The sequence below is a fragment of the Arvicola amphibius genome, chromosome 7 (assembly GCF_903992535.2).
Source record: "Arvicola amphibius chromosome 7, mArvAmp1.2, whole genome shotgun sequence".
In the NCBI taxonomy this organism is placed as follows: domain Eukaryota; kingdom Metazoa; phylum Chordata; class Mammalia; order Rodentia; family Cricetidae; genus Arvicola; species Arvicola amphibius.
In genome coordinates, this window is record NC_052053.1 from 23,244,726 (window position 1) to 23,259,243 (window position 14,518).

Genomic DNA, 14,518 nt, shown 5'->3' on the forward strand with positions numbered 1-14,518 from the left:
ATGGAAGGGCAGAAGAGGTAAAGGGAAGGAAGATTAGGTATTGGGAGGAGCTGCATATGATCGAAATGTTAACTGCACATATGAAAGCATACAATGAAACTATTAATCTGTATAATTAATATAAATTACACGGTTACAGATGGCTCCACTGTGGGCAACAAGTACGGACTTCAGTTTCCGGCCCAAGGATTTCCAGGGCTCTCAGCAAAGCACATGGCTTCCTGCCTGTCTAAAGTCCTGTCATTCTGTGTCTGTGCAGCCCCCATGGGCTCTATGACTGGTCTTCCCCAGTATGTTCATGCTCCATGTGCTCCTCTTTAGACCCATAAACCAAACTGCATTATTTCCTTCACCCACACGACCCTGTGAATCACCCAGTGTTATAATGCCCCATCTGCTTATATGAGGAAGTGGCCTCAACACGTTAGATGATTTGCCCAAGACCAAATGTCTAGTAACTGAGAGTGGGCAGTCTACCAGACTCAAGAGCTTGGGCTTGAGGGAGAACAACCCTGGGTACCTCCCTTCAGGGGCTCTGAGCAACTGGAGGAGATACATGTACCCACAATGCAATTCAGCCAGAAAGCCGCTGCAAAGAGATGTTGTGGGAGAAAGCAAGAAGCAGGCCCAGTGAGACAATGCAACCTTCTGTCCTTCGCAGTTCCGGTTCCCCTTCCTCGGGGATTACACTGTCTGCATGATGCTCCCAACAAGACCCCCGGTTCCTGCATTATTGAACCCAAACCATTCAACACTCCCCCTCTTCTCTGGCCTCCTTACAACCCGGCAGAAGGGGTCTCCTAAGTGATGTGGGATGTCCTTCTGTATATGTGTTGGTTTTATTGGTTGATGAATAAAGCTCTTTGGGCCAATGGCTTAGCAGAGTAAAGCCAGGTGGAAAATCAGGAGAGAGAGAGAGAGAGAGAGAGAGAGAGAGAGAGAGAGAGAGACACAGAGAGAGAGAGAGAGAGAGAGAGAGAGAGAGAGAGAGAGACACAGAGAGAGAGACAGAGGGGGGGGGTGGAGTCAGGAGACACCATGTAGCTGCCCAAGGAGAAAGACGCCCAGAACCTTTACTGGTAGGCCACAGCCTCACGGTGATACACAGATTAATAGAAATGTGTTAATATTCTTCTGCTGGCTCTTCCCAGTCCTCTACAGCATAACAAAAGCTTCAGTCAAATTAGATTTATTTCTGCCAGAACACCCCCTGTACTGTTTCTGAAGATCTCCCTGTCTGCAGGAACACCTTCTTCCTATTAGTATCTTATATCCTTTTGCTTCTCAAGCTAACTGCATGGAGAAAATAGCAGATTGTTCTAGACCATGAGTCCTTGTGAAAAGTTAATGAGCTGATAAATCCAGGCATGGTTGGGGAAGTCTAGCATCACACAGAGATTTAAAGTTGAATATCTCCTTTGAGAAGTGTTCACCACAATCTTTGCAAAATGGAAACAAAAAACAGAAAATACACGAACAAAAAGAACAAAGCAGAAGGCATGACAGTAATTGACTTCAAAATGTACTACAAAGCTACAGTTATCAAAACAGTATGGTAATTGCATAAAACCACATGGACCTCTAAAATACAACAGAGCCTCTGGAAGTAAACTCACATTTTTACACCCAACTGATTTCCAACAAAAGTAATACTAATATGCACCAAAAAAAGGAACTCTTTTCAATTAAGCAAAAGAGTAAAACTGAGCATATCACTCACCGCTTTACAAATACCTCAAAAATAAAGACTTAAATGCAAGACTAACAACCATGGGCAAGGAAAACAGGAAATACTTCAAGCCATTAGAATAAACAAGGACTGTCCTGAAGAGGACTTCAAAAGCACTGGAAACAGAAGAAAAAGCAAGCAATGCTGATTTAACCACAAAGCATGTGTACTAGAGACGGCCTACAGGTGGGTAAAGCGTCTGCAAACATGCCTCTGACAGGGGCTGCTCTCCTCAGGTCCTGGTGACTACGGCCTGTCTGTTCTACTGCTCCTGCAGCAGCTGCCACACGCAGCTCTGCCCTGTGCTGAACTGCTGCCACCGTTAGAAATGCAGCCAGGGTCAACAACGACCCCAGTCCAGCCACTTCCTCCTCTCACACCTGCGGTCTACACCCTGCAGGTCTCCTGATGGGTTTTTGTCTCTACAAAGTCACCTGCAGCTGATCATCCTCAAAAGTGATCTTTCCCTGAAAAGCTGTCACTTGGTGAGCGATGTCACAGCACACACTTGGTTGCCGCTGGTAATCTGGCTCTAGTATCCAACCTACTTTCCTAACCAGGTTTGAAATATACTAAAGCCCGAGTCCAGCATCACCTAAGAAAACAGCCATAGCGCTGAGCGGCATTAGACCTCTGCGCACGCGTGTGTGCGCGGGGCTGACTCCCAGGTACTCACTGGTCTCTTCATTTCTAGGCCCAAGAGGTCAACCAAGCACCCTGTAGTTCTGAGGAGACAACCCAGCAGCTTGCCAGAGTGGAGTAGGAAGCAATCCTGACCCAGAACAGTCGTTCAAGAGAGCAAAGGTGCAGGCGAGACAGAAGGAGGGCTTGGGAACAGCCATGCCCAAAGGCACTTGGAGTCTTCCATTTCTGACCTCTCACCCTATGTTGTATTAGGGAAGGCTGGTTAGCGGGCAAGCAGGCAGGCCTGCTTATCTCCCGACCCTCCTGCGGTCTGAGTGCTGTAAGAACTGCATCCTGCACTGGCAATGTCTGTAAGGAGACAGCCAAGTTGGATTGCAGGGCTCCTCTCTGTCCCCCCACACCTGTGCTCCCTGGGATCAGGTGCTATATGGCCCACGGTGGTCAGACAGTGGCAGGTGGTTAAGGATCCAGGATGGACCCCAGCCACGGGCAAACATTCTACAGAAGCTCACTATTCCCTAAAGCAGAGACACATTTCCCAGGTATGACCCGCCATGCCAGTGGGAGGAGGCACATCAGCAAAACAATTAGCAGCTAGGAAACATCATCCCGGCTCCTCTCGGCTTCCCTTGCGCCCAAATACACTAGAAATCCCGTGGTTCCAGTCATCAAATGAGGGAAGCTTTTGTAGAAATGTATGGAAATTTTATCACTTTCTCATGACCAAAATGGGGACAACCAACAGCAAAACCGCATGGCACTTGGGACTCAAACTCCTCTGAGTGTCAGCGGAAACACCTCCAGTACCTGGGCTCACACAGGAAGGCTGTGCTTTCACCATCGGCTCTCCACACCAGCCACTCTCTGAAGGATGGGTGGCAGAACATCCGCGTCTTGTCTCTCCTCTTGATGAGGAAGCAGGAGAGGGCCTCCATCCTTTGCTGAAAGTCTTCCCAGCCCTGCTCGCCTTGGATGTGGCCAGCGTTGATAGCCTGAAAGATCTGCTCATCCGTCATGGGGTGGAGGGACGCGAGGGCCACGTTTAAAATGGGAAGGGCTCTGTCGAAGGCAGACTGGGTCATGAACTTCATGTTGCACTGCAGCAAATAGAGCTCGGACAGAGACACGGGCACCACCTTGTAGCTGGCACTCTTTATGACCAGGTGTCCCCGCTGGAAGAGGTCCAGCGTGAGCTTGAGGTACAGGTAGGACCCGAGGCTCCGCAGCACCAGATGGCTGCTGACTTTGCCGATGAGGGCGGCGTCGGCCTTGCCATTCAGGGAGATGTTGCTGAGGATGTCCTGGCTGCTGTGGACCCTGTGCTGGACGTACGCGTGCAGGTCGCTGTGAATGTCTTTGTTGTCTGGGAAGTCGTCCAAGGAAAGCTTGACAAACGGCAGCGCACTGATGATTTCCTGGGAGGAAACAAAGACCCACAGTGTCACTTCGTGGAGTCTCCCTTCTCCCTTTAAAGCGGGTTCGCTCATTCTCTTTCAAGGAGGATTTTCGTGGATTACAGGGCCTCGTGGTTTTGTATTAAAACGTGTAATAGGATAAGGTGCAGATAAAAGGCTTATGTGAAAGAAATCCTGATGCGAGATAGGATCGGCAAAGGCTTTCCCAAAGCCCTCATCGAGGACTCTAAGCCTAATGAACAGAGGGAGGGGCCCAAGTAGACAGCAGCAACCAGGCCGCGCCAACAGAGGAGCAGCGGGGCAGGAAGACCCTGCAGGTGGTTCTAACACAAGGGTAAACACAAACCAACACGGCACATCTAAGAGGCACTTTCTCTGCATCGGATATCAAAGTTGTGTAACCCCACCAGGAAACAGAAGACTTCCCACCGTGCCTGCGTACCTGGACAATCACAGCAAAAATCACTGCCTGTTCCAGTATAGCATGTTCTCATTCCTAAAGAATTTTAAGTAAATATTCTCTCAAAAAATTATTTTATGGAGATGAGTGTTTTGTCTGCATGTCTGGTACCTACGACAAGGGTGTTGGAAGCTTTAGAACAAGAAGGCTGTGAGCCACTGTCTGGGTCCCGGGAGTCACACCTAGGTCTTCTAGAAAGAGTCGCCCGTGCTGTGCTCTTAATCACAGAGCCATCTCTCTAGCTCTGGAGTGAACTGTTTGATGAATCCTGACTGCATGGTGTCACTGATGTTCCTGATCTGTTATTTCAAAGATTAGCAAAGCCCCAAGCCCAAGAGCAGAGAGAGGAAACATTTTAACTTCTCACTAATACTTTTGAAGCACATCCCTTTTTCACGCAGTAACTAGAGGAGGGAGGTAAGGCACAGTTATTTCCATTCTGCAGGGCTGTTAACCAAGCCGCCACATTCAGGCGGCAAAAGAACCTAGGACCCAGCTCAAGTTTTAACCTAGCTGCCAAATGATGCCACCGAGGGGAACATGACTGAAAAGGTATGCTTCAAGGCACATACAATTAAGCATGCTGTTTAAATTTTGCTTTAGGACTCGGCCAGGACCAGTGTTGCTGCACACTTGGGAAAGAGAGGACAGACATCAAACATCCTCCCTCACCTGAAAATTTGCTCTCACGGTCACGATCAACTTCAGCCAGGTGGGGAATTTAGGAATAATTTTCGTAATAAACGAAGACAGCGTATCTCCGTAATCAGGCTTATGAAACTCAGCTTCGTTCAAGCCATCTATCAAAATGATGTACTCCTCTTCTGGAATTTTCTGCTCTAAAGATGAAATAATTTTTCCAAATTAAGAAATTATACATTTCTATAACATGGCACCACCCTGTGTATTTTAACACATGACTCAGAGTGTTAGCACAACCTAAAAAGGCTTACATATGGCAGAAGACACGTTTTCAAAGAAGCATATTTCCTATTAAATGTATAATGAAAAACAGAGTACTGAGCCAAAAGAAAGCCAATTCTTATAAAACAGTTTTCAGAAACATATTGCATTACAGACATCAGCAGAATCCCAATCACATACATATAGCAGTTAGCTCTATATAAGCTGCCATCACCTGAATAGTCTACAGCCGAAAGAGCAGACACACACAGAGCCTAAACCTGGAACAGACACCAGGCCCTCCCTGAACTCTCCAGGAAAGCAGGACCAGCCTTCCCTACACTACCCCCAAGGGCTGTCTGGCCCGAATCACCCAGTGGTAAGAACACTGTTTTACAGATGCCCAGGGAGGGCTCCTTTGCATAGCAGTGACAGCTCTCTGATCGGAACACAGAGCGGGGGGGGGGGGGGGGGGGGGGGGGGGGGGGGGATTTCAGGTCCCCATTCTAGCATCTTCTAGCAGAAGACACTTTATAGACGGGTAACTCAAAAAGGAGGGGGCAGAAGATCGAAACCTTAAGGACCAAAAATGTCATTGGCACTCCTACTTGGAGACTATTCAGGGGCAATTGGAAAAAAGAAAGAAAAAACAAAAAATAAAACACTGGGCAGTGGTGGTACAAGCCTTTAATCCCAGCACTTGGGAGGCAGAGGCAGGCGGATCTCTGAGTTCGAGGCCAACCTTATCAACAGAGCTAGTTCCAGGACAGCTAGGGCTGTTACACTGAGAAACCCTATCTTGAAAACAAAACAACAACAACAAAAAGAAAAAAAAAAAAAAAAACAAAACCCAAAAAACACCAAACCAAACAAAAACAAGACTCCTAGAAATGGCTTTAGATTTTAGTTCACCTAAGCAGGGGCTGGGTGGCGGGGAGAACATGCTAGATTCCCAACAATCCACTGGTCACCCTGCTGCCCAGGAGTGAACAGTCTTCACTGTGTGTATTACCAGTCTTCAGTGTGCGCATCACCGACACAGATTACGGTTATACGGGGACACAGAATGTGCCTCCTCGCAATGTGAAGGATGGTGAGTGCAAAAACAGTCAAGTAAGTTCGGGGGGGGGGGTGGAGAGGGGCCTCCTGCCTGGCCTTTCAGCTTAGATACAAGAGGCAACAAGGGAAGCCTGCAGTGTCCCGCAGCTGGAGAAGTGGAGAAGCATAGGTATCAAACCACTCGTAACCAGCATCAACCATCCCCGTATATTTATCTTCCCAGTTTCTTGCCTCTGAGAGCCCAAGCTGTTCCCTGTTTTGTTTTGATGTCTGGCTACTCCTAAAAGCGGCTGCTCTTTGCTGAAGATCCTTCAGAAGGTGGAGTGTTCAAACCCTGCTCCCAGTTACCATCCACATCCATGCACTGCCAGCATTAGTTAGTTCTCTTGGCTTTGCCCCGGTATCTGTCTACTCTGGGCTCATTTCATAGACCAAGTATCAAACCTTTGTAGGGCAGAAAGTCTCCTCTTTCCTCCACTACATGGCTTCCTTAGGAGTGACACGCCATTGGAAACCTCATCACGGAGGATGGATGCACCAGATGCGTGCCGACTCCTCAATATCCTCTCCCTAACACCCCAGGACTAAGCTGAGCATCCTTCTGAGGGCCACTTGGGCACCAGCCTGTACTGGGCACCAGCCTGTACTGGGCACCAGCCTGTACTGGGCACCAGCCTGAGGCTTCTAGAGAGTACCGTGTCTTAGGCTTGTAAGCGGCTCCAGCACACCCCTCTTGAAAGCGGCCACGGGGTCCTGCACGCAGGAGCGGAGGCTCAGCATGCTTTGCAGCTGGGGCTCCTTGATCAGAAGGTCTCTGTAGGCGGCCAGCTGGTGGGACCGGCAGAGCAAAGCTGCGATGCTGTGCACAAACTCGGGCACCAGGCAGGTGTAAGTGTTGTCGGCCTGGCAATAATGGTAGGCCACTACCTGTGGAGAAGCAGAGACATCAGCATCACCCCACCCTCTCCGCAGCTCCTCCCAGGAACTCAAAGAACACAACTGTGACTTTTCCTGAGACCAGACACTATGTGTCTGCTCCCTGAGGCAGAGTTCGCCCCTGGCTTAATATTTATTCCGTGCTTCACTGGTGTGATTTGCTAAGTTCTCAGCAGACCTCATGGCAGCCACAGATCCACCTTGATTAACACAGAAATCAGCACAACTGTCTTGAATAAGGATTAGTAAAAGTCATTTATAGAACCCAATGCCTAGTGTGGCTTAGAGCGCTTCCAAGCAAGCCGTGTACCCAACACCGCCATCTGCACAGCATTTCCGTTCTCAAGATCAGCAGCACTTCGAGGGGACCCTCCGCTCATCCAAAAAAGCACAGGATCAAGTTGGCGGCTATGAACCCAAGCTGTAAAGTCATAGCTGCTTCTCCCTCCTGGCAGGGATGGCTCTCATCCCCTCCCTACATCCTCACTTCTTCAAGGGATGCTATGGAGATGTTCAAAAGGGACAGCCAAGATATTACCAGCTATCTGCTTATCATGAAGGACACAAGGGGAGACAGGGAAGAGCTGCCCCAGCCTGCAAGGCTGAGGGGTCCCTTTGTTAGGACAGACACAGAGCAGTAGGTTGTCTGTGAGGTACCTCCCCCACCTCTGCCAGAACCAAGGGTCTGTGCCGGAGCTCCTGGGAACAAGAGGCAAGCTCTACAGAAATGGAAGCCTTACCACTTTGCCAAAAAAAGAGAACAAGAAGGTGCGTGTGAACAAGGAAAGGGGAAAGGACAGCACGGTCGTGCAAAGTGCACTGTGCTTTCTAGAGGGCTCCGAGTCGCCACCCTCCTGCTCGGCCCTGCAGCTCCTGCAGGAAGGGGCCCCAGACGGCTGGCTCCAGTGTATCATAGGGACCACGGATGCAGAATAAACTGTGTCAAGATGACAATACAATTCAAGATCTTGCACGAGATCCCATGATGGCAGACTCCCAGCGAGAGGCAAGGGTACATATGATACAGCTTCTCTTGGGACAATACAGAGCAACCATGACTTCCAGTTTAGAAATGCTCACAGCCTTTCAACTCCAACCCAAACAGATTAGCATTCTGTGTCTGGATTCCCCAAACCTGCACAAACCATTACAAGATAGCCAGTATTATCATCTTACACAACGTTTGAACAAAAGTGATTTCATGGCTAAAATGGGCCATGAAATCCATCTGGAACCATAGGTAGTTAAAATTTGAATAAAGTTATTTTAAACCACATACATTCTATAGGACATAGGCTAAACAAAGTTCAGTAACACCCTTGCCTCTGTGACCTGTGTGGTTATGTGTGTTTGCACGTTACGCTATGTCTTTTACTGTGGGTCACAATTAGAATGTCAGGAAAACCAGTGTAGTAAGGGTAGCTTTGAGACTGATGCCCTTCATCTCGGATCATCCCTTCAAGGCTACAGGGCTGCTCTGGATCAGTGGTCATACGCTGGTTCACTGTGCCACAGGCCGCTGCCTTCTGTGTGGTGGGCAGGTGAGTGTGGGAGTGGGCTGGGCGGCGTGACATTCCTTTCAGTCCATCTGCCCCACCTCACAGTGTGTTCTCTGGAGGTATCTACCACATCTGATGGTTTCCCGGCTTCATCACAACCCTCCACTGCTATCCCTGAAGACAGACACAGTTCATCAAGGCAAGAAACACAACGGCTTGCGTGCAGAAAAGGTGGCCTATGAGCCAGTGCTGGACCCAGAGCAGAAGGGAAAGTTCAGAGAGTCCTCGATGAGCATGTGTTTAGAGAATCAGCAAAGCTCCTTCACAACCTCCACAGAATCCTCTGGCAGAAGGATGCAGAGACCCACAGCCCTGGGCAACAGGGTCCAGGCAGAAGCCGTCTGGGCCGAGACAACAGCTACTGTCTCATCTCTCGCTCACACAGCAAATGAAATGGCGTGTGCTTGTCAGGCTGGGGGTGTGTGTGTGGGGGGGGGAGTACACGAGACTTCTGCTGCCCTGAGGAACTTTTTGAACTCGGTTCAGATGGATATAAATCCACTGCTGTTGTCTTTGGAATTTATTTTCATTGAAACCTTTTATTTGGAGTACTCAATCACACTTTATCTAAAGGTACATTACACTCCAGAACCTGGGAGTTGTTTTGTCTTAAAAATTCCTTCTCAAACTCATTTCTCAAAGGCAAACAGGCAACTATCTGGAAGACTCTGGGAGACAAAAGCAGGTTACCTTAGAAGCGAGGTATTTAACTGCATCCTCTCTCGGTCTCTGGTTTTCAGCAATGCCGGGCCCAGCCGGCGTTTTGGCCACACTGAGAGCACTTGTGGAAGAACTTGGTGAAAGTAACGGAGTGAAAGGAAGGTCCTGGGTGGGATCTGATGCTGGGGGGGGGGGGGGGAGGAGAGAGAGAGAGAGCCAATTGTAACATCAGAGTATGGTACAAGGAGCGTGGAATATACTTCTGATTTAATCCCAGACAAATCTGAACAGTAATGAGAAAACATGACTCGAAAGGAGAGTAACCACTCTATCTCCTCACTGGAGGGCTGAGTTCTTAGTCATATTTCTTCTGGTTAAACAAGCAAACAAAAAACCCCTATAGGGCAGTGGTGGCTCATGCCTTTAATCCCAGCATCTGGAAGGCAGAAGCAGGCAAATCTCTGAGTCTGAGGCCAGCCTTGTCTATAGCATAAGTCCCAGAATGACCAGGGCTACACAGAGAAACCCTGTGTTGAAAAACAAAACCAAAAAAAAAAAAAAAAAAATCTCACATGACTCTCTTTTTCTTGTTCATGTTTCCAGACTTTGTTGTTGTTAATAGGTTCACTGTACATGAAACAGGGAAGCCAGGCATGGTGGTGTGTGCCTGTATATCAGCACTTGGGGTAGAGGCTGAGATAAGAGGACCTCAGGCTCAGGGGTAGCCTGGGATGCAAAGAGCCCTTGTTCACACACTCGTGTATGCACGAAGTAAAAGTCAAGTATTAGCTATTCTATTTCCCATTTAAACTTGTCTTTTTATTTTTGGTAAAGCCAGCACAGAAAAAAAGGCTGTGGTGAACAGGACACAAAAGAATTCTGTATAGGATAAAGCAAGGGGAAATAAGTGTGTATATACACACACACCAAAAAAGAAAGAAAACCCGCAATAGATTCTATCCACCTGTTCTTACAAGCACTTGGTTTTAAGACCAAAACTTCATCAGGTCACTCAATCAAAACCCCATTGTGATGTATGCATGAAAACCCCCTTTGTGGAAAGAGAAGACTGGGGTTCCAGGTTAGAAGGACACAAGAAGCTGGGCAGCAGTCCAGACTGTAGCTAATATACCCTATAACAAGGGGAGACCCTCTCTCTCCCTCCCCACTCAAAAATTAAGAAAGCAAGCAAAAAGCTAAAACAATCCCACCACCACCACCACACTATGATGGCTGAACATATTCAGATAGTTCACTTAACCTACGAACTTAGACCTGATACAGTATCTAGAACGACTTATGGAAAACTGATCATTCCTGTCCATTCAAACAGCAGCTCCCGCCATCTACCTATTTTATATTAATATACTAAGCTAGACAAGACAAAACCATAGACGTACTTTTAGGTGACGAGCTGGGACTGCTAGATGCAATCTGCCTCATGCGGCTTCCATGACAGCTGAGAGCCACCAACTTGGAAATGATGGCTGTCTTTCCAAATCCCACATTCCCCACAACCACAGCTCCTCTGTTTTCTGCCAGATCTGTGTTCCTCAAACTCTCTTCTATCTGGTGAAAGAGCCAGTCCCTTCCCACAAACACAGAGTCGGTGGTGATGCTTGGCACCTCAAACAGCAGGGGCTTCAACAAGATGTCCTGAGGCTTGTAGGGGGCAAACCGGGCTTGAAAAAAACAAACAAACAACAAACAAACATTTTTATGGAGAGTGCAGTATAATTTAATATAAAAAAGAAATGATGTGTCTAACTTGGTTCTGTAAGCTTGTTTATAATACTCTGTTCATTATATCCTGTTTGTCCCCCAAAGTATCCTATTAAAATGACTTCCTGGCCCTATTTTCAGGCATTCAGAGGAAGCGAAGGAAAAAAGCTCCAATCATGTCTGGCTGGTTTGTCTGAAAGCACACGGGAGACTGGTTTCTTCCAGCCCTGCTCAGATAAAATTCAGTTTCCCAGAATCGAGGGCACAGCCCTCATCAGGGGACAATGGTGCTTCCCCATATGACAGAGTCCCTGACCACACAGCTAGGCATTGCAGACAGCCATGAGGTATAGCCGGTATGGTCTAAAGGACTCAAGCAAAACTGAGGCTTGGGGAGTGGCCACTGTCTTATCACAGAATCATTTTTCCATACCAGAAGTAACTCAATCCCATGCTTTAAGGAAGGAGCCCCATGTTCTTAAAGCTGGCTCCCGGCAGACCTTCAAGATGCTATTAAAGAATACAAACACATTTCACATCACACACCCAAGAGTCTGAATGCTGGCTATCAGATGTTCAGTGCTTAGTGAGTGGGCAAGCTCTTCATGGTGACACGGGGTGCAAGGATAAATACCTTTAACTTCCTGTGTCCTACCTCCAGCCGTATTGTGCCAGGGCAATCTAATGGACGTCCGGAGAGGAGCATTTCTCTGCCCATCTAAGTAACTCAGGTCTTCCAATTTGGTAGAACTTGTGGCTGCAATATGAAAGGGAAACTAGTTTAAGGCCACACCTAGACTACTGTAAGCTACAAATTACCAAGCAATCCAGCTCCGACTTTCAACAAAATTTATCTCAGGATAATTATCTGCGCCAGCTTATGTTTCCAGCAGTACCGTTATCTTGGAAAACTGAAACAATAAGCACCACTCACTCTTTATGTTTACATTGATCTGGTTGCCAGAATTCGCCATTATTCCTTGAAAGAAATCAACTCCCCTATAAAAATGTTTTAATGAAAAACAAACACAAACTTGACACCCAGTGTCACACAGCAGGCTTGAGAAGTTACTGCTAACACATGGCATGAACTATTTATTCTGTCCGGTTCTGGGAAGCTCTGGCCTGTTTGGAAGGCCAACCTTCCTAATTAAATAAGCACATTCTGCATGCACAATTCCACCGCACACAAACAGGAAATGCTAGCTCTTGGCAATAAAATTTCAGCACTAGGGAGACAGAGGCAGGTGGGTCATTAGGAGTTCCAGGCCAGCCTGGTCTACATAGAGAGTTTTAAGCTAGTCAAGGCGACTCTGAGACCTTGCCTTTAAAAAACAAAAAGCAAAAACAAGCCAGGTGTGGCTTTTAATCCCAGCACTCAGGAGGAAGAGACAGGAGAATCTCTGTGAGTTTGAGGCCAGCCTGGTCTACAAAGCAAGTTCCAGGACAGGCTCCAAGGCTACACAGAGAAACTCTGTCAAAAAAAAAAAAAAAAAAAAAAAAAAAAACCCACAAAAAACAAACAAAAAAAACCCAAAAACTAAAATGAAAACCCCCCAAACTCAAACTATATGTGTGCATATGTGTGTATGTATGTACTTATGAATTAGATATTTTAATGTACTATCATATTTATTTTTGACCAAGACAGAAAGGTTCACAGTATACAGACAGGTAACTGTTAAAAAGCTTTAAGGGGCATTCACATGTATGTGTAAATAATAGTTGTAGGAAGAGTTACATTCCAAGTGCTAAGTCTTTTGAAGTGCTTAGCAGAACCAAGATGAAAGGTAAAGAAGTCACATTGGGCAATCAGTACCCTGAAAAATCCTCTGCTACCCCACAGGCTGTTACCAGCAGCTAGCTACCCAGAGCACCACCTCTCCCGAGCCTTTCCCTACCGGGGGCACCACCTATCCTGAGCCTTTCCCTACCCGGGGCACCACCTATCCCGAGCCTTTCCCTACCCGGGGCACCACCTATCCCGAGCCTTTCCCTACCCGGGGCACCACCTATCCCGAGCCTTTCTCTACCTGGAGCAGCATCACATATCCTGAGCCTTCCCTTCCATAGTTCCCTTCACCTTCCCGATTTTTAGGGTTTTTTGTTTTATTTTTTATTCTTTGGTAGTCTGTATCACTCTTCCTCCTTTCATTGTACAAGCACCAAGGCTGGAGAGCCCGACTTAGAGATGCCAGTCTCCTTTGGCATACCCTTCAAGAACAGCCAACCAAGTGTTCTACCCACTGTCCTTCCCAAGCAGCAAACCCCTGTTTCCACATCTTACCGGCCACTGCCTAATCACACACTGTGCACATACAAAGAAACATTCTGCTCATGGTCGAAACTATGTGCATCTTCCACAACTGAAAGATTCAGCTAAATCGGTATTGCAGTATATGCCTGCAACCCTAACCTTTAGAATATAGAGACTGGAGGGTCAGGAGTTCGAGCAAGGATCAGGTCAGGTACACAGACAATCTGAGGTTAGCCTGGGCTACAAGAGCCCTGTCTTAAGAAAATAAACAAGGGAAGAAAAGGAGTAATTTCCTTAGGCAGGATTCTCCGCAACCTTTATCAGGTTCGTCCACTATAGGCATCAGGTTTCTTCTCTACGATCTTACAGAGATGGAAACCTCTTACTGTGGCTACAAGACCACCCCTACCCTTCAGGCTTCCTACAGAAACCCAACTCGAAACCTAATCCTTGGTTCATGCCTGAGGCTCCTTGGCTCAACGAGCCTCATGGTGAATGCAACCACTGTGGCTCAAGCAGAAGGCCACATCACCGTCATAGCCCATAACTCACTTCCGAGCCAGGGCTTTGGTCCTCATGAATACAAAGACACATTGAGTTTCTAAAGGCTTCTGTTTCCCCTTCCCTGATCCTTTAGAGCATGACATTCACTTTGTAATTTTGTGACAACTGAAAAGACTAAAAAAATATATGATTATAAAAGACATTCACAGCAGAGTACTGGGGTAGGGTGAGGAGGGGAGCAATGTGTGATGTGGATACAGGAGATGGGGGGCTTCAGGTGTCTGTTTTCAGCTTTCTAGCCACCAGTGTCTGTCAGCTTCAAGGTTTAGGGCAGAGCAGTCTGAGCAACACCACTGCGCATGACTGATTCTCCACTTCAATAGCTAAGAGCTGGCAAGGAGCACATGCAAGAATTCTAGCACTCATGCGGCTGAGGCAAGGGAGCATAAAATACTGTCGGACTGGGGCTACAAGGCGAGAGTGTTTCAAACAATAAACAATCACTCACAGTTAAGCTGAGCTAAAGCTTAGGCGCAACAGTAAGTGCCAGCTGCAAAGATCTTTACTTCTTGGGGCGTTTTTGAAGCTACCAGGACACCTGAGATCAGGGACAGCAAGGCCTCAGCTGCCCAGCTATGAGCTCAGGCACTCCTCTGAATGATGATGCCA

General features: G+C 47.5%; 1 protein-coding gene across 4 annotated transcripts in view; it reads right to left on the bottom strand.

Annotated features, from left to right (window-relative positions):
• Tanc1 (tetratricopeptide repeat, ankyrin repeat and coiled-coil containing 1) overlaps window positions 1–14,518 on the bottom strand; it is a 223,110-nt gene that overhangs the window by 36,762 nt on the left and 171,830 nt on the right. For 3 of the 4 annotated variants that reach the window (XM_038336343.2, XM_038336344.2, XM_038336345.2), the window contains 6 exons: window positions 11,723–11,845; window positions 10,767–11,048; window positions 9,397–9,548; window positions 6,907–7,138; window positions 4,922–5,088; window positions 3,182–3,789 (listed from right to left, as the gene is read on the bottom strand). In XM_038336343.2, coding sequence (XP_038192271.1) covers window positions 3,182–3,789; window positions 4,922–5,088; window positions 6,907–7,138; window positions 9,397–9,548; window positions 10,767–11,048; window positions 11,723–11,845 — 1,564 coding nt within the window. The remainder of the gene's footprint in view (window positions 1–3,181; window positions 3,790–4,921; window positions 5,089–6,906; window positions 7,139–9,396; window positions 9,549–10,766; window positions 11,049–11,722; window positions 11,846–14,518) is intronic. The other variant, XM_038336346.2, reaches the window with a different exon arrangement.